Source organism: Engraulis encrasicolus, chromosome 7 (assembly GCF_034702125.1).
Source record: "Engraulis encrasicolus isolate BLACKSEA-1 chromosome 7, IST_EnEncr_1.0, whole genome shotgun sequence".
NCBI lineage: Eukaryota > Metazoa > Chordata > Actinopteri > Clupeiformes > Engraulidae > Engraulis > Engraulis encrasicolus.
Window position 1 is genome coordinate 9,487,681 of NC_085863.1, and position 25,729 is coordinate 9,513,409.

Here is a 25,729-nt window from a genome sequence, read left to right on the forward strand (position 1 = left end):
CTTGAGACATTCATCAATACCTTAATGACTTGACATGGTGACCAAATCCGGTTTAAATTTGGTTTCGAATTGGCCTAATTATAATGTTTGCTAACAGAATTTTGGACACAACCTCAACACAAACACAATTCCGCGCACCCCCTGAAATCTCTGGCGCACCCCAGGTTAAGAACCACTGTTCTAGAATGTATTTAGCACTGTGTGGTACAACAGAATGACCTGCATGCTACAGGTGCACGTATGCAAACTTCGGCTGACATCGACAATCTGAAGGAGATATTAATACGAGGGATTAATTAAATAGCCACATGAAGATGGCTAAAGAACCGTAAGGGCATGACAGAACACACTCCTCATCTAAGATACAAACCAACTGTACTGTAAGGACTGAAAAGTTGTTATCGATTTCAAAGTTCTAGTGTAGTGGGGAACTTGTGTACCGTACGCAATAGCTCTCATGCCTTAGACAGGCCAGTTATTAAATGTACTAAGAACTATATTTTTTTCTGTGTCATTGATTTGCTGTTTCATGTGTCAGAATTGAACCACCCAATGTTGCCAGCATGGACATGAACATGTACTGTAGTTGTCTAGGTTGTATGCAAGTATACCCTTCTCTCTGCAACGCCCCTAGAGGTCCCGAAGCCCAGTTTGGGAATAACTGCACTAGGACTACACACATTGGTTATGCTTTGTCCCAAATCCTTTTACAAAAGGAAATTGCACCGACGTACTAATCTGGAGCTTAATTCATGTGTGGGTAAATGTGACCCTTGGCCATAGGATTTATTTATTTGCTACAGCTACTCCACTGTATTGCTTTAGAATAAGAAGCCCTTTATAGGCAAAACTGCTGTAGTTACACATTTCTCCTCTTGGTGGCGTGACCTGATGTTAGGAGTGCGATTGGTTAGTGTGCATGTTGCTGTTGTCCTGAGACAGCGCACAGGGGGTCCATTCCAATATGCAACCTTGCGTCCTCCACTTGTGCTTGTGGCCTCATCCCGCCTCCTAGCACCGCCTCCGTGGAGAAAACAATAAAGTTTCCTAGCCATCAGCCTAGCAACAACAACTTTGGTAGATTGTTTTTCATTCACCATCCAGTTTGCAAATGAGAAAATGAGTTTACAATTGAGCTTTTGCGAGATATTTAAATATAATACTGTCGTCAGTGATGTCATGACATATTACCTCAAGTTACGAGGCCACAAGCTCAAGTGGAGGACGCAAGGTCGCATATTGGAACGTACTCAGGGAAACCTCTGTGTGTCTCGACACCCCTGATTGAAGCAATAAGAGGGAAAAATACTCAATACTCAAGATATAGTTATATTATAGCTATAGCTATAGCTAATGGATTAAATTGGGTTAAAATTATCATTCTGCAGTAACCCTTTCAGACAAAAATCATGATTTTAGGATCGATTAAACGACACAAATGAATCCCCCCCGGGATCAATAGTTACTCTACACATTAACTTTTCAGATTCAGTTTGAAATGAACAAAAACGTCCCTTCCCCCAGGAAACACAAATGAGTATTCAATGTAGTCAGAAGTCACAATCACCAGTTTATTGTACACCTTTCAAACCAACATTTTTGCAATGCTGCCACACATTTTTCACAGTAACTTGGCTCTGTGCTAGAGAATAATCAGAAAATCTGAAAGGCCATATTCGGTTTGATATTTTGAATGTTTGGAAATTGTGCAATTTCAGCAGTCAAATCAAGCAACTCTCATATGAAACCAGATAATTTAGCAACACCATTTGTTAATCGATCTGTCCATTACAAACATTCATGCCTTTGTGATTGCCCATTGAAAAATCCTAAAAACAAACAAACAAAAACAAAAGTTTTCAGTGGTAATGTCAATTGACTTAGTGAATCGGCCTGAATTATGTAAAGACTCAAGGGAACACACTCTCTCTCACACACACACACTCACACCTTTCAAGAAGGGCACCTGAACTAATGTTTCCAGAAACCACACTTGCTACATAGCCTACTTTGTTTGCAGTTCAGTTACTAACTGCCAAATAAACTGTATATGCTTTAGACAGACACCATAATGTTTGAGGAAAACATCTAATTCTGCATCGCTTCCACACTACCCAAAAGCCCAATGTGCAAAAGTCACACCACATCAGCCCCACTAACTGGTCAATTGATCCACTGGACACAGCAAACAGGTATCCAAAAAAAAAAGTGTGCAAGAAAACAAGAACACACAACTTTTACAAGGTTATGTACAGAGTTTACCGGTTTAAAATTCTTTATTTTAATTATTTGGAATTTTGATCATATAGCACATCTTAAGCTCCGGTTCTCTTGTGAACTTCAAACCCAACTAACAACATGACAATGCAAATCCAGCACTACGCTGAGAGGCAACTTTGTGAAACACATCACGAGGACAGGAATGAATCCCAAATTATTGCAAAACAGACAATTAAAGTCCAATGACTGCCAAAGCATCTTCATTTTCATACACATTTTCATTTATTCACCCACATTTTTTTTCCAGTGCCACACCACACACCTCGCCAGCAAAGAAGAAGACAGAGAAGTGACTTAGTTCATGAAAAGCAATTCCACATCAGTCAACACAAGCGCTTTTAACCTTTTTCAACCCAAACGGTCAAAAATACTGATCGCCAACCTCCCAACCGGTCAACACAGCGTCTTGCGTACGGAACCGACACCAGTTCCACAGCGCGCCAGGTCCTCGTATCGGGCGCTGCGCAGGAAGCAGACCATCTCCATCTTGCAGAGGTCCACGCAGGGCTTGGACAAGTGGCCTTTGTGATGCAGGTACCAGAACGTCTGGAAGACCTGCTCCTTACTCAGGAAGGTCTGCAACAGGTTGTCCCAGTCCGTGGGGAAGAGGCTGGGCAGACCGTAGGCCTTGGAGGCCCGGTACAGCAGCGTCCATTTGGGGTTGGGGTCGGGGCCCAGCGTAGCGGAGGAGGAGCCCGGGAGGGACTCGTTGGGGTGGTGGTTAACCTGGGTGAGGTTCAGGATGTACGTCTCGTGGTCCAGCACGAAACGGGAACTTCCAGGATAGTTGCCATCCACATAGTACACACGATAGCCTGCCAGAAGAGAAGAAAAACAAAAAAAAGAGAGCACCTTAAGATTTACTTAAGCAATAGTGGAAAATGTGAGGCCACAGGAGACTACACCACTGGGGAAGTGTGTGCATTCCAAAATGCGGACTCTTTCCTCAGCCTGCGCTTGTGGCCTCCCCTTTTCTCTGAGAAAATTATTACGTTTCCCCGCCGTCAGCCTTGCCACAACAATTTCCGGGAGACTATTCTTCATTCACCATTCTGTTTGCTAATGGGAAAATGACATTAGAATTGAGCTTTTGCGAGATATTGAAATACAATGCTGTTGTCTGTGACGAGGGGCGGGCAAGTGAGGACAGGAGTCCGCATGTTGGAGGTCACCTAAAGTCTACAGCCTACCCTCACCGCAACACCTTCCCATCAGTGCCTACCTGGGTTGAGATCGATGTAGGTGGTGACGCTGGGAGCAATGTAGGCCACACTTAGTGGCCTCTTCCCAGTCTCTTCGTCATAAAACACCTGGAACTCGTCAACATGCGTGTGACCAAAAAACTGTCCTGTGATTGTGCCTTCATACCTGCAAGAGACAAACACCACACAGCCCAATAAAAGAAAGCAATTAAGGTCAAAAGTAGAACATTAGATTACATGCTGACTAGGGCTGTAACAATATTGTATCGAACAGGGATATGATATGCAGTGTCACGAAACTGTACCACGGTGCAAGAAGGCAGAACGTTCTGTTACCATCCAGTCAAGAAAACTTCCGTGATATGAGGCGATAGTCCTTCCAAGCTTCAAATCATCATCTTAAAACATAGCCCGTTTTAACCTATTCTACAGATAACCCATCTTTTTTATAATGTTGGTTAATGTGAAAACAGCCAATTAAAACCGCTTTGTATCAAACCGCTGTTCAAAAATCACGATATTAGCCCATTGGTTAGTTGGGTGTATCGTTATGGCCCTGATACTGCCTCAAATGGCTGCAACATTGTTGCTAAAAGAGATTAGGGATGCCTACTGTGTACAATTCGACATCAGAGCTCAGGCAAAACTATTACAAGAGCACTTTTATGTAATAATCCTTGGACCTTGATCAGTTTAATTAGGCTTCAATTCGCTCTGAGCATAAGACATTTGCTCCCTTCAAAAGCACCCATTTTTAAGAACTGCAGAAACATTTTCTTTTCAATTTAACATTTGACTGGAATGATGACCTCATTGGAATACTAGAGAAGCTGGTCATCGACCTTACTCTGGATGCTCTCCAATGAGTCACAAGATCACAACACACAAAGTACATTCCCACACAAACTATGGTGGAGAGGCATCTAACTTTGAAAGATGATGCACACACACACACACCATTTTAGTGCTATTGTTGTAAAGGAAGTTGTGAAGAAAGGGAGTTAATGAGGAACTAAGCATTGAACCATAAAGTATGTAAGGGGAAATGCATGCAAACCCAACTGTGGTAATGTCATGACAACACGGCACATGAACAACTCTCTCTCTCTCACACACACACACTCACACACACGCACACGCACACAAGCGCGCACACACACACACACACGACTTTGAACCTCGGCTGCCAAGCATTTCTAGGGGATTAGAGGAATGAACTGGGGTCATGTAAAGGAGCTGGCAGGGTACACAGAGCAGGGACCACGTGAACTGGGCCATGCAGACACGGCCAAGTAGGGCAGCCATAAGTTCACCTCACCCAATGGTCAGAGCACTGGTGTATGGATCAGAAGTTTGCAGATTCAACCTTCTACCCTAAATAGTAGTACAGTATGTAGGTAATAGCTGAAATGCCCTTGAGCAAGGCAACCCCACTTACCCTGTAAGAACTGGAACTTGCTTTGGATAAAAGCATCAAGCGCAGTGCAATGTAATGTAGTGTAATGTGAAGTTAATCGGGTAACCTACCTGTTGACAATGTGGTAATAGTTCCAGCTCCAACTGGCTAGGCAAAGGCCAGGAGGGATGTGACCAATGATATGAACCTAAGATGGGGGAGCAAACACAAAGGGCTTTACCTAGCAGCCATTTTGGATTGGACACAAAAAAAGTGTGACCATTACTATTCAAAGGCTCGAATGAAAAGTCAATTATCAGAAACTTTTTTTTATGAGCAGGCTACATGCAGGACTACTGTTAATACACACACCCCAACCCACAAACCACGACATATGGCCGGATGTGAGCATTCAAGCTGAATTTCCTTTGAGGGTGCTAATAGAGTGAAGCTCTGCTGAGTGTGTGTGCGTCTCGCAATTTAAATGAAAAATTAAATCAAAATGTTTTAATGCATGTGTTCATGTAACATTTTGACAGCATGGCACCACAGACAAAACTTCATCGCAATTTTACTGCAATAAAACACATATTGCACTGCAACGTGCTTCACAACTTGGAGACTGTAAACTAAGGGTGTCTTCACACCTGGTCCCTTTCAGCCATTTGTGAACTCAGACCTGTGACTCAACATTTTCTGTGTATATGTGAACGCTCCAAAGTGTACCCAGGCCCTTTGGAAGTGAGCCGTACTGAGACCTTTATTGACGTGGTCTGAGTGCGGTTCGATTATGAGTCCTGACAAGTTGCACTTGTGATTCGGTTTAATCACTTCAGGAGAGCTTTAGAGGACTCGCACACCATAAAAGCCTAACAGGACCAGAAAGATAAGCCGGTTCTTTTTGTAGTGCACTCACAATATGAACAAAAACAGAACTGAGTCCTTTTACTTTCAGTTCACTATTTTCTCACTTAAAGAGGACTGAGTTCGGTTCACTTAAAGCGGACAAGGTGTGAAAATGCCAGTCTGTCTAACAATCATTTGTGCCAACCTCATCTCCTTTTGTTCGCAGAGTCCTGTGGGATTAAGACCAGCCACTGCACTTTTTACTACAAGAACGTTTCTAGGGCGTTGCATGTATACAGGTTTATCTAGTTTTGAAGCACCCTTCACAAAAATGCTTTCAGTCCAAATAGGCGGCTGCGGCTGCTACTGCTATTACTTGTATGTTGCTCACTGGACAAAGATGCGCCCAGTCTAAGTGGGGCACTTGTGTAGAATGAATGACCCATTTAATCATGCCTTACCTTATCGCCAGAGATTCTTTAAGTATATAGAGATATGCCAATGTAATAGGTTGCTATGGGCACCTAACATGGCCAGGTTCCGGTCTGCCTAAAGGGCCGTGTCATAATACTCCTAGCGTTGAATAGAACAGTCCTTAGGTCTGCCTAAAGGGGGATTTCACCCCCCTCCCCCTTGCAATAATAGAACCCGGAAACAATGGGCCAATGGAACCTCTCTCTCTCATCGCCCTTATTCTCTGCAGGGTTAAGGTAGGGTGCCACTGAGGCACTGCACTGCAGGTTTTACCAGAACAATGCTCATCATTCCATCCAACCTCTTAACCACCTAGTATCCTTCACACCAGCCTTCCAATCCTACCATGTAATCGAGGTCACCCTATGCAAATCGCACTCCCCAGGTGCTCAAAAACATGACCTGACACCAAACCTCAGTATGGGGGGCAGACACGCTAGAAAGTGAGCCTAAGGGAGGCTTGCGGTTGGTTGCAGTCGGCTCAGGAGAACCATAAACTAGGCTTGAGGTAAGGCCACTAACTCAAGTCTCCAGCGTATCTCTGTGCAGCTTTTGGAGGGAGGTCTTACCAATGTCCCACGTCAAGCTCTGCAAGTTGGCCCTTCATTACACGTACCTTGTCGCCCTTGTTTTCAGCGTCCTGGAGGATGCCGACCAGCCACTGCAGCTGGTTGGCAGGGTCTGTGGAGTTGACCATCAGCCAGAAGTTTTCGCGGGCGCAGAAGTTCATGTTGAGAGACACCAGCCTCAACCCCGGCTGGATCTGCAGCGTGTAGTAGCCGGCTTCCCTGTCAACACACAAAGCACACGTGAAGTCACATGCACTGTGGGATGCCAGACCTGGGCACATTTTAGAACAAAAACGAAGGGCAAGATTCCTTGATGGGGGTAGGTCAACATGGTCAAGATAATAGGCTGCACTTCAAATCAAACGTCAGAATGGGGTACTACGTTTGACATGGTTGTTGGTGCCAGATGGGCTTGGTTTGAGCATGTCAGAAACAGCTGATCTACTGGGATGTATTCATGCACAATCATCTCTAGAGTTTACAGAGAATGGAAATGAAGTGAGCAGCAGTTCGGTGCGCAAAAATGCCTTGTTGATGCCAGCGGTCAGAGGAGAATGGCCAGACTGGTTCAAGCTGATGTAATGGGAATAGGAATTCAAATAACCACTCGTTACAACCAAGGTATGCATAACGCTATCATTTGCACAAGCTCACCAAAATCAGACAATAGAACATTGGTAACATGTTGCCTAGGTGCTGTTTCCACGCAGCAGGATATTTTTTTAGCAGTGTATTTTTTTCTCCTGCTACGTGGAAACGCAACATGTGGATAAAAAAATCCTCCATTGTAACAAATGCGTTTCAGACCCCTAAACAGGATATTTTTTTCTCCTGCTATTTTTTTTTCCTGCACCTGGATTTTTAAATATCTGCTACGTGGAAACGGAAGGCCAAAACCAATGCAAAACCAATACAAGCAGGAGAAAAAAAATATCCACATATAAAAATATCCAGCTACGTGGAAACGGCACCCTAGATTGACGAGTCCTGATCTCTGCTGCAACACTTGGGTGGTAGACAATTTGGACCGCTTAGTACCAACTGAACTTTGCTGGAATGCCACAGCCTACCAGAATATCGTTACGGGCAGTTAAGGCAGCTCTGAAGGCAAAAGGGGTTCCAACCCCGTTTCTATCGTTTTCTTCCTGAAAGGTAGACATTTCCGCTTTGCTTAAAAAAGGAACTTTGAACGCCCTTTGGAAAAAGGCCACCACAACCACAACCACTACCACACCTGATGGTTGCCAGAGCCTGCTCGGGCAGCCACGCGGACCACTCCTCGGCCATGGTGTCGTAGAGCCATTTGGAGGAGCGGTTTCCGTGGATGAAGGGCGGGGGGAAGCTGTTGACGGGCGTGCTCTCGTGGTTCCCCACGGACGGGTAGACGGGGATGCCGGGGCCCAGGTGCTTCAGGATGGCCTGCGAGACCGTGCGCAGCTCGTTCAGCTGCTCCTGGCGCGTCTGCGACCACACGTTGTGGGCGGGGATGTCGCCCGTCCAGTACGCCCAGTCCCAGGGCCCGTCCTTGGCGGCGTAGGCCAGCAGGTTCTCCACGGTGCGCAGGGGCAGGTCGCACTTGCTGTAGGTGCCCCAGTAGCCGGCCGCGCGCTTGCTCCAGCCGGGCTCACCGGAGCTGTTGCGGCAGCACAGAGGGTCCTTAGAGTAGAGAATGGTAAATGGTAAATGGACTGCATTTATATAGCGCCCTTTCCATTCCTTCGAGCACTCAAAGCGCTTTACATTGTATGCCTCACATTCACCCATTCACACACCGGTGGCCGTGGCTGCCACGCAGGGTACCACCCTGCCACCAGGAGCAACTTGGGGTTAAGTATCTTGCTCAAGGACACAACAATGGAGTCAGGCCGAGTGGGGCTCGAACCTGCAACCTTTGGGTTGCCGAACGGCTCCTCTACCACCTGAGCTACCACCGCCCCGAGAACCATTTATTAATCCTGAGGGAAATTACATGCGTCCAGTAGCACACATGCATAAATACAAAATACACAAGACTTTACACACATTTTAACTAGGGGTGGGCATAGATTATTTTTTTATTAATCTGGATTAATCTCACTGTAATTATGAAATGGCTCATTCAGAATATGCACGCTACAGAAATAATAACTAAAAGAATGTCTTTTGAATGGGGCTTCTTAAGGCAGGTGGCGAGAGAGAGAGAGAGAGAGAGAGAGAGAGAGAGAGAGAGAGAGAGAGAGAGAGAGAGAGAGAGAGAGAGAGAGAGAGAGAGAGAGAGAGAGAGAGAGAGAGAGAGAGAGAGAGAGAGAGAGAGAGAGAGAGAGAATCTGTTGTTGACAGTTAAAAAAGGGGTGCCTGCTCCTATAAGGAGATGGTACACTGCAGAGCGAGAATCTCTCACACACACACACACACACACACACACAACACACACACGATACACACACACACACACACAACACACACACGATACACACACGATACACACACACACCTTGCAGTCTGCGCTGCTGCCCGTGGCGTACTCCCGGTCCCAGTGGATGTCCGTGAGGAAGAGCACGCGGCTCTGGGGCGAGCCGGGCTTGGGGGGCACGGGCGGCCGGACGGGCGGCTTGGGGACGCGGGGCAGGGTGACGTTCCACGGGGCGTAGATGTCGAAGTGGCCGCACGTGGGGCCCACCAGGACGGCACAGATCTCCTTGGGCCGCAGCAGGGACTTCTGCAGGGTGGTGATGACCTCGTCGCTGAAGAGCTGGGTGATGTCTCGGCACACGTGCTCGTCCGCCAGGTGGAGGCGGACGCAGGCGTTGCCCACCACTTTAGCTACTCGGTCTTTATTCGTGTCACTCTGTGAAGAAGAACGGAAAGAATAGAACAAAGGCCTATTACAGCCATGATTCACATGCACAATGACACTGAAAGCAACTCACTTCAGTGAATACAATGTATGATACACACACAGCCTACATAAAGAGGGATTTACAGTATTTACAACACTGTAAAGAATGTAATAAGTAAGCCTACTAATGCAATGGGGGGGGGGCATGAGGCAATAGTGCTGGTCACACACACACACACACACACACACACACACACACACACACACACACACACACACACACACACACACACACACACACACACACACACACACACTTTGCTTTCACAGGTATTAGTTGGGAGGAGAGAAAGAAGACTAGAACAACGGACAGGGTGAAGGTGAACATGCATACAGCGTTCTTTAACAAAAATGCATGAGAGCAACACTATGTGGAAAAAATAGCCCTGACTCACAAAGTGTGACTTGTACACAATAGGCTACGAACTGAAAACATCATAAACAAGAGGTACAACAACAACAACAACAAACAAGCACATACACACAATTTGTTGTGAACTTTGCCTATGATTAATATGACTTCTTAGAAGTTGTTGCATGTCGGTGACAACATTTCTAATCACCAAAACATAATTGGAGAAAGGTTCTCTTACCAATAAGGCGAGCTCCACGACGGTGAAAATCGCTTTGCACGCACCACATGTGAAGTTGGGCCAGTGAAGCCCAAAACCAAAGCGGCCCAAGCGATCCTCTACAAACCTCAACTGGCCATCGTCTGTTTCTTGCAGTGGAACCGATGAGCCCCGGTAGATTAATGTCAACAGGAGGAAGAGACTAGCGAAGCCTAGCAAGGGGACTTTCAACGTATGCATTGTGGACGACGTCTATAGCACCACGCGTTATAGCATAGGTCGCCGCTACAAACCTGTCCCAACAATACAAAACACAAGCGGTCACCCAAGGAGAATGCGCCTCTTCCGACTGGTTACCCCAGTAAAGAAATAGTCTCAACAACGCTGCACCATGTGCTGCGAGCTCCGACCGTGGTCCCAACTGAAAGTAGTCTGGCGTCCTGCCGCAGCAGATCACACACACAAGTTCAAGGATGTTCTCTGAGGTGGTGCAATCGTCAACAAAACAGGAAGACAACACGTCTATGTGCCGGCGGACTCACTGAAATGCACTCAGTTAACCCCGCCACTATGCGCAGGGGATCTCAAAAGTCATGGCTACTGCTATTTACAAACACCGAACTCAGCAATTATCTACAAAACCGCTAAAAATCAAACTTCATTGCCAACAATAACAAGGCACAGCTGGTCTTGTGAGAGGTTCACACCGTCAGCTGACTGATCACGTCACGTGATCTGCTCCAAAGTTGCACTGGCAGCTGCCGCTGGCACCACAAGTCATTCAACTACTTTCACGAATTCTGTTTTGTTGCGTATGTTCTGTCTAATTTCTGTCTTTTTTCCAAAAGGTTTGCAGAATTAGATCATGACATTTGGGTGGTGGAGCCTTTCAGATGGTTTGGTGCTGGTCTGGGCCTGAGTGTCAGCCCTGAGTGCACAAACCTTCACATCACATTATAACTCCACTCACAGAGAACAGGTAGCCTATATTACTGCTCTATCTGGAACTGTTCAGCTTTGAGTGTTTTGTTACATAATATATATATAGAATATAATTAAATTAGTTAATAGGCCTATTGAATTGCACATATGGCTGTCATCTTAACAACAAAGAATACTTAGGCCTATGGTTAAACAAGTTTTAAAAAGATGAATAGTGCATAAGAGTGGGAATTGGGGGTATGCCGTTCAAATGAGTACTGATGTTGAGGATAGACTATTGCACTTTTGCTGTCACACAGTTGGTCCATCCCATATTTGTAATTATAGGCTACCTAGGCCATCCTCCCACCTTCCAACTTTTTCAATGTTATTCAATGTTCTACAATGTTATAGCCCCGACAATTGTGCAACAAACCAGGAAAGCAATCATATTACACATGTTTTGAACTCTGCTCAAAAACATAAAAGGAAACCCAAAATAATGTGTTGCTTTTTCAAGGAAATCATATTTCTGTGTCATGAGCCTGTCCAGTGAAGTGTAACAGATGCCAGGGTAGCCATGTGTCTGACCATTTCCAACTTGCAGAGTTCAGCCTAGAACGCTAGTAAACCTCTCTCCGGAGTGTGACTGACCCCCCCCCCCCAGCCAACAATCAGGAACAACTTTTCTGCACTAGGAATCTACACTCTGCACTAGGAATCTACACTCTGCACTAGGATTTTTACTTTACAGCACTGAGGTATTAGCCTCGCGAGCCATCCTACGTACATCCTACGAGCCATCCTACGCCAGGACCAGGCTACTGAGGTATTCCCCAAAACAGCCATACTGGACAGTTACAGAAGTAGCACTGATGGTGAATCCATTTTCTCTACTGTTGTACAAATGTAATAGGGAACAGAGTAGGTATTCTGCTCTTGGTGTCTGTCCACAGACCATTTCTATGGTTTCTTCCTTTCTGACAGTTTTTTTTCTCCTGTTATGGTCAATTTTGCATTCTGACAGTGTCCCACCCCTGGAGGTACCATGAGCCAATGTTAATCTCTCACTGAAGTCAGTCATGTATGTAGTGCTGCTCATCCAAGATGGCGCATCAATGTGAAGTGTGGTAATGTCTGCTGTGTCTCCCAGCAGTGTTCAGAGGAGATACCAAAAACCCACTAGTACCCCAGGTCACATGGACCATTGGGGCATTGGAGGGCTTTACAACCCAGCAGAGGGACCACTATCTCTACCTTTGTTGCAGGGTAGGAGCATTACCAAAGCCTTGCCAAAATAGCTTTGTTGGCTATGGGCATGTTCCTGTTCAAATGATCAGGAATAGACTCCATGAAGGGGCGTATGGTTGGGCCGTATAGTTATGGCAAGTTACTGTGGAGCGTGATTTGCGTATGCCAGAGAACACTGAAATTGGCATATTTGCCAATTTGAGCCCTGTGCTCACAAATAATGTTGCATGCAGCATGACATTCTCCTAACCTATTCTTCGTGGCATCACCCGACTGGCATGTTGGTGTGTGTACCTCATCTGTGAAGAGCACAGGGCACCAGTGAACATGCCATTTTTAATGCTCTCTGGTATATGCAAATGGCGCTCCACTTTCACAAAAGTATGATTAACTTATTATTATTATTATTATTATTATTATTATTATTATTATTATTATTATTAACAGTCTATTATTATCCATATTGGATTTCTTTTATATCTGACATGTTTGACTATGTTGACCTGGTACATTGTTAAGTACAGTCTATTGTTTAATTGTGCTATTTAAAACAAGCAAACAAACAAAACATTTCCCCCCACTTTCAGCAACCAATTTTCTCCAGCACAGTAGGCGTCAGTAAAGACTCGCTTTAGCGTTCCGCTCAGGAGGCAGCGAAGTAGCCGAGTGGGCGTGGTCAAAGAAAACATGGCGACGCACTTGTGAAAGTCATGAGCAGCACGTCCCTAACCATTTATCGTTGGTTTACGTGAATATTGGACCTCAGAGTGTTAACAACCACATCTACGTTACTGGTTATTTAAATCATAGAATCGCGACGTTTTAGCAAGACGAGGAATACAGGGTTTTCCAGGAGTCCAGCTGTATTACGATGGACGAAGCAGCGCAGCTACGGAACGTGAGTTATCGAAGCAGGCCCAAGTCTGTGCTCCTTAAACAAATGTCATAGTTTTATCTCGTGAAAATAACAACGACTGTTTGATTTGCAGTTAAAAGATTTCCTATTGGTGTACAATCGGATGACGGAGATCTGTTTCCAGCGATGTTCGACCAACTTCAATTACAGAGCACTCACCATGGATGAGGTATGGTGACCAGGATTTAGATAGGAATATCAATCAACTCTATCTAACCATGTTGGCATAAACTAAGGAGGTTCTTCTCATGATTGCAAGTAACTGAATATCACCAAGAATGTCAGATACATCAAACATGTAGGCCTACTGTAGGCCAGTAACAGTAACTGTTCTCTGTTGTTCATGTGGCTCTCAAATACATGGTGGTGGTAGCAGTAGTAGTACCTCTCATTGTATAGACTTGGACGACAATGCTCTGGATGAACAGATAATATGTAGACATCTAGAAAGAGGTGATGATGTTTGCTTTCTATTTGCATTCACCTCCTGGCTGCACTTCATGTTTTTCTGCCCTCTTGCTGCAGGAGCGGTGTGTGGACAGCTGTGCGGGCAAGCTCATCCGCTCCAACCACCGCCTGATGGGCACGTACGTGCAGCTGATGCCCGGCATGGTGCAGAGGAGGATGGAAGAGATGGAGAAGAAAGCTGCAGAGATGGACAAGGCTGAGGCCGAAGCTGCTGCCGCTGCCGCCGGTGCCAGCGCTCAGTCGGAGATACCAGCCGTGTCCACAGAAGTGTTATCCTCAGTCCCAGCAACCAGTGATATACCTGTTGCTGCAGCAGTGATGCCAGATGTGGCAACGCTGCCAGTCCTTACCCCAGATGCTGCCCAGTTAGCTGGGTTTGCCCCTGAAGCCATCCCAGAAGCAGTGCCACGCCTTCCTGCCATCGTCATACCTGCTGCAGAGACTCCAGCAGTGAATGGAGCGGCTTCAAGTCAGGAGGAAGGAAGCCGTGCTGCTGCTCCACCATTTGTTCTACCGCGAATGCCAGCACCAGAGGTGTCTACATCTGTAGCCTCATTCCCTAGTGTAGCTGAACCCTCGTGGTCAGACGTAAAAGAGGTAACGGCACCCGTGGCTGTGGAAGGACCAAGCACACCCATTGTATTCACCCCTTCAGTAGCTAGTGCACCCTCACAAGAGCCTACACTTGGCATCTCCGAGCATAAAATTCCCCTTCCTTTAGAGTTGCCGTCGGCCATAACAACGCCAGCCACGGCTGCTGCGCCCTTAATAGACTCCAGCACTTCCGGCCCTGACGTGGCCCCCGTCATGGCACCCGTCGTCAGTGCCGTGCCCGCCCTCAGCCCTCCAAGTGAAACTGCACCTGGCTCTCAGTCCTCATCTTGAGTCCAGTAGAGTCTGCCGTTTTGAGGATGGTACACTGTGAAATGGTCTACCTACCAGATATGAAAATAAGATGCTTAATCTAATGTTACAACATAATAATGCATTGCATATATCTGTAATGTTTTCAAATGTTTAACTTTTTTATTAAATTAAAAAGTGTCTACTCTGAAAAGTTGAATTGTATGCTGAGTGCAGATGCTCTTTGAAAAAAAAAGAATGATAAAAGCGGGGTAAGACTATAACAAATATATCGGCAGTGGATATAAGAAACAAATAAGCAGGGGTCATCTCACAGATGGTGACTCTCTCTCACGCACGCAGGCACACACGCACACACACACACGCACGTACGTACCCAATGATAAGGGTATTAGCAACATAAACTGTAACTTAAGCTACATAGATGAATAAACTGAAGGAATTTGTTTTTGAATATACTGTAGTGGGTTTTATCAGACATTGTAAATAACTAAATAAAACATGAAATTAGTTATTTCAGACATACTAAATAGTGAACTCATATTTATTTATATTATACAGCGCATTAAACTGTATACACTACAATAAATTGAATATTAGATACATGAAATATATTTACTGTTCCAGTATAATATGGATCTGACAAGTTTGTTTGCTTGTTTACCACAGTACTTCATGTGAGTTTGCGTCGACAGAAGTGTCTCTTACTACGAGGTTGTATGATGTGAGTAGCTGGTTTAAAGCAATGCTTTGCGGACGTAAAAAAACAGTGAGGTGACTTGAAAAATCTTGTCCTGATGTAACTAATAATTAATAGTCACCCAGTTTTATTTTGAATTCTACATTATTTGGTCAAATTCATATTTTATCAGTGTAGGCCTACATACAAAGTGATGTGTGCTTGTAGTCTTATTACACAAAGAGTTAGAATAGTTTGACATAATACAAAAAGTGTTGTATACAATGTTGCACAAGGACATTTGGATGAGTGTAACCAGTATGAGGTTAGGATAATCCCATTGACTTGTTATAATAGAAGTATGAGGTTAGGATGATCCCATTGACTTGTTATAATAGAAGTATGAGGTTAGGAGAATCCCATTGACTTGTTATAATAGAAGTATGAGGTTAGGAGAATCCCATTGACTTGTTATAATAGAAGTATGAGGTTAGGAGAATCCCATTGACTTGTTAGAATAGAAGTATGAGGTTCGGAGAATCCCATTGACTTGTTATAATAGAAGTATGAGGTTAGGAGAATCCCATTGACTTGTTATAATAGAAGTATGAGGTTAGGAGAATCCCATTGACTTGTTATAATAGAAGTATGAGGTTAGGAGAATCCCATTGACTTGTTATAATAGAAGTATGAGGTTAGGAGAATCCCATTGACTTGTTATAATGGAAGTATGAGGTTAGGAAAATCCCATTGACTTGTTATAATAGAAGTATGAGGTTCGGAGAATCCCATTGACTTGTTATAATAGAAGTATGAGGTTAGGATAATCCCATTGACCGCCGTGTTCCATTTTTACATAACAATGGCAGCTCATGGGTAGCCTGGGAACTCCCATACTGCCTTTAGTTCTACACAATTGTTTCGATCTGAAGGACAGTGTTGCCAGATGTGTCTGACCAAATATCGCCCAAAAGGTTCCCAAAAACCGCCAAAATGCGCTAAATTCCGCCCAGATTCAACAAATTACATTGACTTCCATGGGCCCAAAACGGCTTAAAAAAACGCCAAATGGCCAATTTTTCCCGCCGACGCTCATCCCAAGTAGCCCAATTGGGCGGGCACCCGCCCAATCTGGCAACACTGCTGAAAGACACTCTGGCGATTAGGTCTGGTGTTCACCAGGCAAGCTCATGGGGCCTTTGACACACAGATCGCCATAGACAATAGTGCCAAAATAGTTCTAGGAAGTGAGGGTCAAACACAGAAAGCGCAGTAAATGTGATTAATTTTAATTCATTTGTACATCATCTTTGCTTGTTAGTGGTTCCGTGTTAGTCTCTAGGAAAAAGAAAGGCGCTACCTAGAATTCCGCTACCCCGGTTGTTACAACTCTGAATTCCATGGCTCTGAGTGTAACCAAGAACATCACCGACCATTTCTGATCCTGAATGCATTACTTTACCAGAGCCCCTCGGCTGACCATTGGTCTCTTCACTGGGTGTAGGAAGGGACTGGTTTTTAGCACCCCTCAAGCCTGCCCTATTAACTCATTTTCAAAGCTCCCATCTCCCACCTTTATATAACACCCGTTTTGAGCAGTACACTGCAAGTCTTGTTTCCACCTACAGTGTGCAAGAATGAGGTCATCTAACCTCCTTAATACACATGCGGCGGTGTGGCATGTGCTCTATATGCTGTCATGTGAGTTGCTGATGTGTTGATGTGCTGCTTTCGCTTTGGTAAGTTGTAGATATGGGTCTTGTGGCTCTCTGGCGGGATCCTGTGACAGACAGCTATAACTTTCAGATGAGTGTAAATAAGTTATTTATTAATATTTTTTTATTAATATTATTAGTTAATTACACAACAAATTAAGCACATTTCCACCTGTAGGGGTACATAATTTTACAGCAAAGACAAAAAAAAGACACTAATTTTTTCCACTGTTATAAATCACCCTACTTAGAGTGCAGCCCGACTCCCAAGATATGTAATTTAGACGCTCTGAAAGGTACCAGGAGCAGATCTACTAATAAAAACGTACCTGGTTCAGTTCACAGTCAGACCGAGAACCTGCAACTGAAAACAAAAATAATACACACATACATAGTACTTTTCACAGGTATGAATTATGGGATATAGCCTACTCATTCTTGTCTGTTTGTACCTTTTGCAGTGAAGTGTGATTGCACTGAGAGGGGAGCATCAGAAAATACAGTATTTGGGACCCTGGCCAGTAGGGGGCGCCATACCATGTGAGATGTCAGAGCCAGAGATGTAATGTAAGAGCTAGATGACCTATCTCATGATATGGCGACCACCAGCAGTTCACGAAAATATTCTTAGTTAGGTGAAAAAGGGGCCCCGGCAGTTATCTCAGAGTAAGTGCTAGTTCTTACTTTATGGTAGACAAAGTCAGCATATTTGGCCATGTGTCCCTTGCCATTGTTGCCACTGATCACCTCAGAGCTCACCCTCTCCTTTTCACCAGGGGCGGTTCTAAGGGGTGGCAGGGGGTGGCATTTGCCCCCCCAGAAATATGATTTGCCACCCCAATTAAGAGTCCTGATTGTGACCAATAGCCTTAATGCTTGACATAATTTCAGACATAGAACTTTAGGTTGCAGGGTTTCACTTTAAGGGATTCACTGTATCACATAAGTGTGTGTGTCGATTATATAGTGTTTATAATTTTCCCTTAGTGTAGGAGCATGCCCCCCTGAAATACACTTCGCCACCCCTTTGCCACCCAAAGGATAAATGTCTGGAACCGCCCCTGCTTTTCAATGACCCATCTGGATCATTTAATCATTCATTCCATGCCATGCTTACAGTAGACCATAACCCTTACATGTTGTCTTGGCTCTGCGTCTTTGGGAAGTGTATGCGGCTCCATCCAAAAGTTACCTTTTTGAGTTTTTGTTTTACTTGACAGCATATCGTGGACTTTTTAAACTGCTGGTTCGCATCTCACATGGGCATTGAAGAAGCCATAAAACCAGAGGATATGATTTTTTTTGATCAGCCATAGTTTGGGAAGGGAGTTATAGTGTAGTCCCTGATAAAAAAAAATATCCACTGTCATACAGTATTATACGGACAGAGCTACATGAGAGCGTTCAAAGTAGTGAAATAATAATATACAGTCATCCATCCATAACCAGCCAATAAAAATTCACAAGACGAGTACACATATATTTAGTATACCTTTATTATTATGTTTATTATTATTTAGTTACAATAGAAACACATTATACCTATCAAACTTTCACCACTCCTCTGTCACTCTCTCTGCATAGCCCAGTTCCTGTCTCATGTCCCTCTCCATTCCCCTCTCCATTCCCCTCTCCATCCCTCTCTCCCTCTCTCTTTCCATCACCACCCCTCTGTCTCTTTCCATTTCTCTCTCAATCCCTCTCTCCCTTTCCCTTTCCCTCCCGGCCCCTCTCTCCGTCCCCCACTCATTCTCCCTCTCCCTCTCCATCTCCTGTGTCTCTTGGGCCAGCTGCTGGCTGTTGAGATAGATGCTGTGGCGGGACATGTTCAGGCTACTGTTGCGCGAGGGTAGAGCTGGCTGCTCCTCCGCCTCCTCCACGGCCAGGCTGCCCGGGGACGAAGCCTCTCCATGGGGCGGCTCTCCCTGGTAGGTCTGGCTGCTGCCACCAGCGGCCTGGTTCCTCTCGTACTTCCGTTTCTTCTTGTGCTTCTTGGCCACTCTCAAGTCCAGCGAGGCATATGAGACATCTGGGGGCTAAAGGTCAATACCAGAGAAAAAAATAACCCTATAAAATTACAATTGAAACAATAAACAATAAGAATAATCTGAGAGTGCAGATCTCAGCCATAGCTCTGTCAGTTTCCCACGGGGCATTGCCATTTTATCTAGTATTTAGTAACTTATGCTCGTTTACAAAGGACTACTTACAAAGTGAATGATGCTACTGATTTTATATTAGGTGAAGATAAATGCAAGCACACATCACGGAACAGAAATTATGTTACATGGAATGCAACATTATGTTACAGCATTATGTTAGGACTGCCAGAATGTTACAGTGATACATGATCAGTAGGGTGCATCAAACTATTTGCAATAATCGATTAATTGCTTGCATCCCTACCACCCTCAGATCTGTTCCATATTTGACTGAATTGTGTTGGTTAATGAAACATTAAGATGTACGAGTTATCATTGTGAAGTTATACTCTATCCTCCAATTAAGTGGATTTGGAGGCTTTTTTGACATGTTTTAAGACTATACTTACAATAAGTATCTATAATTCTGTTGACTTGAAAAAATAATTCTGCACTTCAATACAACAACATATTTTATGAAAAAAGTAAAATATGGGGAGGTTGATCTGATACATTGCTGAACTGCCAAGACTTTATCTGTATCTCTATATTTTGGATTTGGATTTGAACTTTTTTTCTCTCTGATTTAGCCACATTCTCAAGAATCAGTGTAAGAGGAAAGTAAATACAATACAATTTAACATACAGTATTCTTTTCGAATTCATATATATCCCTAGACTTTAAATCAAATGCCATGCTACATACAAGTCTTTGGCTGTTGGCCCATAGTGGAAGCCCCGACATTAGTGGCCATTTTGGATTTTCTGATGGAACATTTTTTCCTGGCCGCTGTAAACCTATTGATAGCCACCATCAGAATTATGGCTATAGTCTTTCTAGACTAGGAGATATGTACGTTGTAGTATAGGGTGCCCCACACAATGGCCATCTTGGATTTGTGGGATGAAAACACTGAGGCTGTGTCTCAAATGACGCACTTTTATCAGTGCACTGACAGTCAGTGCACAGTGCACACAGTGCACTGAGGTCTTAAGTGCATAGTGTCGTGGAAAAATTTGAGCACTATGCACTGTGCCCTCGCTGGAAGTGACAGCTGAGCATGGCATTAGCTTGCCAAAATATGAGTTGCCTACTGTTTACAATGCACAGCGTCTGGTGGTTGTATTTCCATGTCCTTCACCCCAGAGGACAACAATCACACATACAATACTTTGGTTGGCATGAAAAGGTTGGTGTCCCATCAACATTACTTACAGAATTAGGAGACTGTTGACCAAACTCTTCTATTGATTTGGGAAAATTTAAACATGACTATTCTTATTTTGATCAGTATGGTCCGAAGTACCAGAATCCATTGACAAAACCTTGACTGAAAAAGAAGGGCAGCAGCAGCCGTTCACATCCACAATGCAATTCAAATTCCAGACATCCAGAGTCACCATTAGTCACATTTTCAAGCCATCATGGCGTTGCACGCACCCACAGGCACGCCGTGGCCTCAGGCTACATGTCCGTACTACGCTGTGGCCAATGTGATTTCTGGCGAGTAATCATTCTTATCCAGTCTACTGTCTTTGGTTTTTACTTTCTGAACCCAGGATCTCCACCTCTGTTCCAAGATTTTGACTATCACCATTATGTTATATTTTCATGGGCCTGGTGGACCTGGTAGAGTAGAGTACATCCCTGGTTATGAAGCTTATGTCAGCTTCCCTGGGCATATTATTTAATATGCAGATGACACAGCTCTATGGTAGTGAGTGAGCCTCTTAGAGGATGGGGAGAGTGACCATGGTACAAATTTAAGATTCATTTTGATTGATTAATTGATTGATTGAGTGAAATTGGCCAATGTGCACAATGTACTACAATCTACTACATTTATCCACTAAAATGGAGCTGTAATAATGTACCTTGTGATTGTGTATAGTGCATTAATATTATACTAAATATGTAAATCTACACACAAAACCATATCACAAACATTCACATAAACCAGAGTCGTGACAAATGCACCTTGTGTTTTGTGCGGTGGGCCGTCATCTGTTCGTAGCACATCTCATTTACTGCCTCTGGCTCCTGATCAGGGTCCGGCTCTACAGCACACACACATGTGGAGTCAATGTCAGACAGCAAAGCAAATAATAGCATACATACCTGTGCTAAGGGATTTATTTAGGATAATTGATTATTTAAAGCATATACTGTGTATAGATGTGTTTGTGTGTGTGTGTGTGTGTGCGTGTGTGCGTGTGTGCGTGTGTGTGTGTGTGTGTGTGTGTGTGTGTGTGTGTGTGTGTGTGTGTGTCTGTCTGTCTGTCTGTCTGTCTGTCTGTCTGTACTGGAACAACAGAGCATGCAATACCCATGTTAGTCAAATGACACATTAACGTCTGTGTGTCTATGTAGCCTACCCAGGAAACATACTGGAAAGGAAATGCAGTTACTGTGCCATTGAGAAATTCTAAATATTGCGCCACAGTTAAATGCTCTGGTACCTCTCATTTTCGTTCTACCACACATGCCAAGTTGCTTTGAGAAATACTGTATTTTCAAAAACCTTTCGTTTAAAGGGACACTGTGCAGGAAATGGTCAAAAAAGGTACTGCAACTATGCTGCTCATTTAAATTGGGCTGCCTATTGCCAAATTTGATCTTTACATGGAAGTTTACTAAGTAATAAACAAATATTATCTAGTATGGTCCAAGTACAGTCATTTTTGCAGCTAAACGCGGCTATTTTTGGAAATTCAAAATGGTGGACCTTGGAGAAGATCCCCCTTTTCATGTATGAAAAGTGCAATTTTACCAGTCATAATGAATACTTAGACTTTGATGCTGGTGGTAAATATTCATGAAAAAGGTAACATTAGTGAATGGGCAGCATGAATTCGGGAAATAAACAACTAAAAATCTCACACAGTGTCCCTTTAAAGATAGAGTTTTCATCTTGCAACCTTCATTCTATTTCATAAATCATATCTCTCTGGATAGTTGTCTTACATGTGCCTATACGTCAACATTTAAGACTCATAGTAGAAGGATATCTGTGCTTCAGCCTTTGTGGTGCTCACAGTCGAGGACAGCAGAATCAAGACAGATTGGGCTACTGCTAAACCCAAGGATGACCGGAGCACTCAGCTGTAAATTTCAGCATTACACTTCCCCAACATGGTGACATGATAAAATTGCTTCTGAGATGAGAAGCCTTTTGGACCCTCACACATAATACAGTGGAACCCCATGTGTTAAATGAGGAACTTGTGAGATCTACCATGAGTGCCCGTACTGGTTAATTACTGCATATGCACTCTAAGGAAGATGCAGGTGCGTCGAATTGTCAGTCACTTTTGCCTCTTTTCCACTGCCAGTTTTCTGGTAGGCCTACAGTTCAACACAACTCGACTCGGCTGCCACTTTTTGCTTTACGATTGAGCTGTGTCGTGCCTATTCGAAAAGCAAAAAGAGGTGGCCGAGTCACGCTGTGTCAAGCTGTAGGCCTCCCAGAAAACCTGCAGTGGAAAAGAGGCATTTGTGCACCTAAATAAAAAACCTCTTAAAAAGGTATGCTGAGTGCTCCAGTCATACCTGCGTCTAGTTGCGGAGAAGTAGCCCAGTCTGTCTTGATTAAGACTCAGAGTGTTGGTGCTCTCTAATTGTTGAATTAACACCCCACAATGTGTGGAGTCTAGAGCTGGGCAATATGACGGTATCGTTATCGTGATAGAAAGTGTAATTTCTCATTTCTATTATGATAAACTAATTTTATCCATTATTACAGCTAATGCATAATTTAATATCATTTCGTGTTGTCACTATGCATGCTCTAAGTTCATATAACTGTAAAAAGAAAAGAGATTCATTTTAAAAAACATGATTTTGCTACATAATAGAAAGAAAATAAAGACAACTAGCCTACATTCTCACAGAAAATGCAAAACGTGGGCTTGCCTTTTGGGCCAGAAGCAGTTTTAGAAAAAATAGTATGCATGCTAAAAAGAAAATTAATGAAAACAATATGAATGACAATAACTGAAAACATAGGTAATTGTGATATATCGTGATATTATGTAATTTAAGTTTCCATATCGCTCAGCACTATCTACAAGAATCCAAGTCTTTAACAATGCCCCATGACCCCAACCAATATTGCACCACCACTCACCGTCTGGGTTTGTACATATATTCCCATAGATTGGATTCTCCTGCTGCTGAATCTCCTCGTCAAACCTATACCAGCACAGTGACATAATAAGCCACATTGCAAAAGATGAAGTCACAGCAAGATTATTTTCCTTTTGTCAAGTAATTGTCGATCTTGATTAAGACCTGTTTTGGGAACTTGTTAATGGAATAAGTCAAATGTTCTTCATTTACAGTATCGGCTATCTGCTTTTAACAAATTGAAAATCGGATAATTTCACTTGTTCCATTGGGAGGTTCCCAAATCAAGTCTAAATAGTCTAAAAGGCCTAGTGCTGAAGTTCTAGGGTAGTCATCTTGTTATTCAGACTTTTTTTTTTGAAAATAGAAAAAAAAAAAAAGTCATTTTTAGCGGTGCATGAATTCAGTACAGGCATACAGCATTGCCACAACTTTGATTATCATGATCGGACCGTACCTCTCATCTTCCTGATCGCTGTAGTTGTACAGGTATTCCTCAGCATCTGGTGAGAAAATGTTTTGCCATACAGAGCACAAAGACCACAATGCAGAGAGTATAAAAAAACTTTGCCTGAATCATCAATTATCGCTGTGTCAAAATTCAAGAATGTACAGAGTACCAAAGATAAAATACAGATACCGGTACAATAAAGGGCCAAGTCAATGTCAATGACTATTTCACATATAACATATAATATATTTGATCTTTTTTGTTAAAGCCCATTTTTTATCTGAATAGGGAACATTATGCTATAATTTACAATACAGTGTAAATCCCTGATATGGTATATCGTGACAGGTGTCCTACATACCTTTTGCTTTCTTTTCTTTGCGTCTCATACAATAAAATAAAATATTTATAGAGACTGAGATAACCAGGGCCACAAGGGTCAGAGCGAAGCCAACGTAGGCCCAAGTACAGCCTGTAAAAGGACAAAATACAGCACATGTGTTAGAAAATGAATGCCACTGGCAATATCAGCTGTCAGCTGATAAGAGCATACTTCATCGCTGTCCACATGCAATTTTTCATATGCATTGAGACATATGTCAAATGAGTTCATATCATTCAAAATACAAGAATAATGTCACAGTAAAAAAAATCATAAAACTCGATCACGTGTGTGGTGATGGAAAATGCCCGAGATAGGATATGGCTATTTTGTATATTTCAAAACATTTTTGTTTAGCCTAATCAGAGTACTTGTCTTCAGTTTATTCTACCTAAGAAACCCTCGATTAAGTTTGAATCAATTGCTGAATATGTGCAGATTATCCATGACGTTTTTTGTTTTTTTTAACAAAGAGACAGACCTGTGCTGAGCCGTTTGTCAAATGAATTTGTAGGCCCACTACTTAAACTATTTAGGCTATACATTTATATGTAGAAAAAAATGTGTGGAGTTACACACATAAATCTCACCAGGAGGACCCGTCATAATCTTAGCTTGTTGTGAATATGTGGATCCATTCTGCGTCCGCGATCAGGTCAGGACATATCACTGCACCTTGTTTTTCGCCCCTTCTGCTATTTTTACCCCGTGAGATGCTTTTACAGTTACAAACAGGAAATGTGGTTGCTACCTTGTTTCTGCGCAAAACCATCTTCGTAATGAGGAGAGACACAGTTTGGAGTGTGGGTTCAGCTTTAAGATGCAAAGCAACACAGAGATAATTACACTTTCACACTAAGAAGCCTCCATGTTTATAACTATGACAGCTCTTGTATTAAAAAAATGAACATCAACTAGAACTGATCAACTAGAATATAACAAACGCTTCAGAATTTCCACATTAACTATGACCTACACTGGAGAGACTGATTCACAGTAGGCCTGCTCTCTCTGCATTTGTTTGTTGACCACTTGTTTCCTTTTATGATATGTCTTAATTGATAGAGAGAACTTTTGAAAAACAATGGCATCAGTGGAAATGGGACTAATTAATAACACCATTAAATAATACATGATGATACAAGTGTAATTTCAACTAGAAGAAGAAATAAACAAACAACATTTACGGGCATTGAATGTTGATTTCCACAGTGGCCTACGCTGCCCTACAAAGCAAAAAGGCACTAACTTCATTGCTGTTTAAAATGACTAACTATAACTTTAATGCCATATATATCAAAGTCTACAGATAAATAAAATGATTGATTTGGAAAAAGGGTGGTAATATAAAGTAACAAAACTGTCACATATCAGTAATATCCCAAAAACCACTTATACTGGATTGCGGCATCATTTTAAAGTCAACTGACTCAGTTTTGAGCTCTGCGCAGTTACTGCCTTTTTGCTTTGTAGGGCAGTACTGTTGACAGCAGATGAAATCACCCACTAGGCCTACAATAGTCAGCCTCAGGAGACCAAAAGAGCAGAGAGCAGCTCTGAAGAATGTAAAAGAAAATAACAGCCATTCACTTACTCTA

At 43.2% G+C, this 25,729-nt stretch overlaps 3 protein-coding genes across 3 annotated transcripts; 1 reads left to right on the plus strand and 2 right to left on the minus strand.

The window, feature by feature from the left end:
* Positions 1–2,479: 2,479 nt before the first annotated feature.
* smpd1 (sphingomyelin phosphodiesterase 1) lies at positions 2,480–10,916 on the minus strand. The gene is made up of 7 exons (XM_063202836.1): positions 10,239–10,916; positions 9,241–9,594; positions 8,002–8,423; positions 6,815–6,986; positions 5,010–5,086; positions 3,503–3,648; positions 2,480–3,095 (listed from the first exon to the last, which is right to left on the minus strand). The coding sequence occupies exons 1-7, from the start codon at positions 10,455–10,457 to the stop codon at positions 2,674–2,676; spliced, it is 1,812 nt and encodes a 603-aa protein (XP_063058906.1). The 5' UTR covers positions 10,458–10,916; the 3' UTR covers positions 2,480–2,673.
* Positions 10,917–13,050: 2,134 nt separating this feature from the next.
* timm10b (translocase of inner mitochondrial membrane 10 homolog B (yeast)) lies at positions 13,051–14,916 on the plus strand. Its single transcript, XM_063202348.1, has 3 exons — positions 13,051–13,287; positions 13,379–13,474; positions 13,831–14,916. The coding sequence occupies exons 1-3, from the start codon at positions 13,261–13,263 to the stop codon at positions 14,656–14,658; spliced, it is 951 nt and encodes a 316-aa protein (XP_063058418.1). The 5' UTR covers positions 13,051–13,260; the 3' UTR covers positions 14,659–14,916.
* A 3,794-nt stretch (positions 14,917–18,710) lies between these two features.
* LOC134451952 (uncharacterized) lies at positions 18,711–23,898 on the minus strand (the record flags this gene model as incomplete). Its single annotated transcript, XM_063202349.1, has 4 exons — positions 23,756–23,898; positions 23,300–23,364; positions 21,151–21,230; positions 18,711–19,067 (listed from the first exon to the last, which is right to left on the minus strand). Coding segments are annotated over exons 3-4 (399 nt in total), but the record flags the coding sequence as incomplete, so codon positions are not given.
* Positions 23,899–25,729: the final 1,831 nt, after the last annotated feature.

Excerpts from the sequence above, each read along its gene's own strand:
- smpd1 (XM_063202836.1), bottom strand. The coding sequence starts at position 10,457 with ATGCATACGTTGAAAGTCCCCTTGCTAGGCTTCGCTAGTCTCTTCCTC. Across the intron at positions 3,649-5,009 it reads TATTACCACATTGTCAACAG|GTATGAAGGCACAATCACAG; the intron begins GTAGGTTACCCG and ends TGTCTCTTGCAG. Across the intron at positions 3,096-3,502 it reads CTACATCGATCTCAACCCAG|GCTATCGTGTGTACTATGTG; the intron begins GTAGGCACTGAT and ends CTCTTCTGGCAG.
- timm10b (XM_063202348.1), top strand. The coding sequence starts at position 13,261 with ATGGACGAAGCAGCGCAGCTACGGAAC. Across the intron at positions 13,288-13,378 it reads AAGCAGCGCAGCTACGGAAC|TTAAAAGATTTCCTATTGGT; the intron begins GTGAGTTATCGA and ends TTTGATTTGCAG. Across the intron at positions 13,475-13,830 it reads GAGCACTCACCATGGATGAG|GAGCGGTGTGTGGACAGCTG; the intron begins GTATGGTGACCA and ends CTCTTGCTGCAG.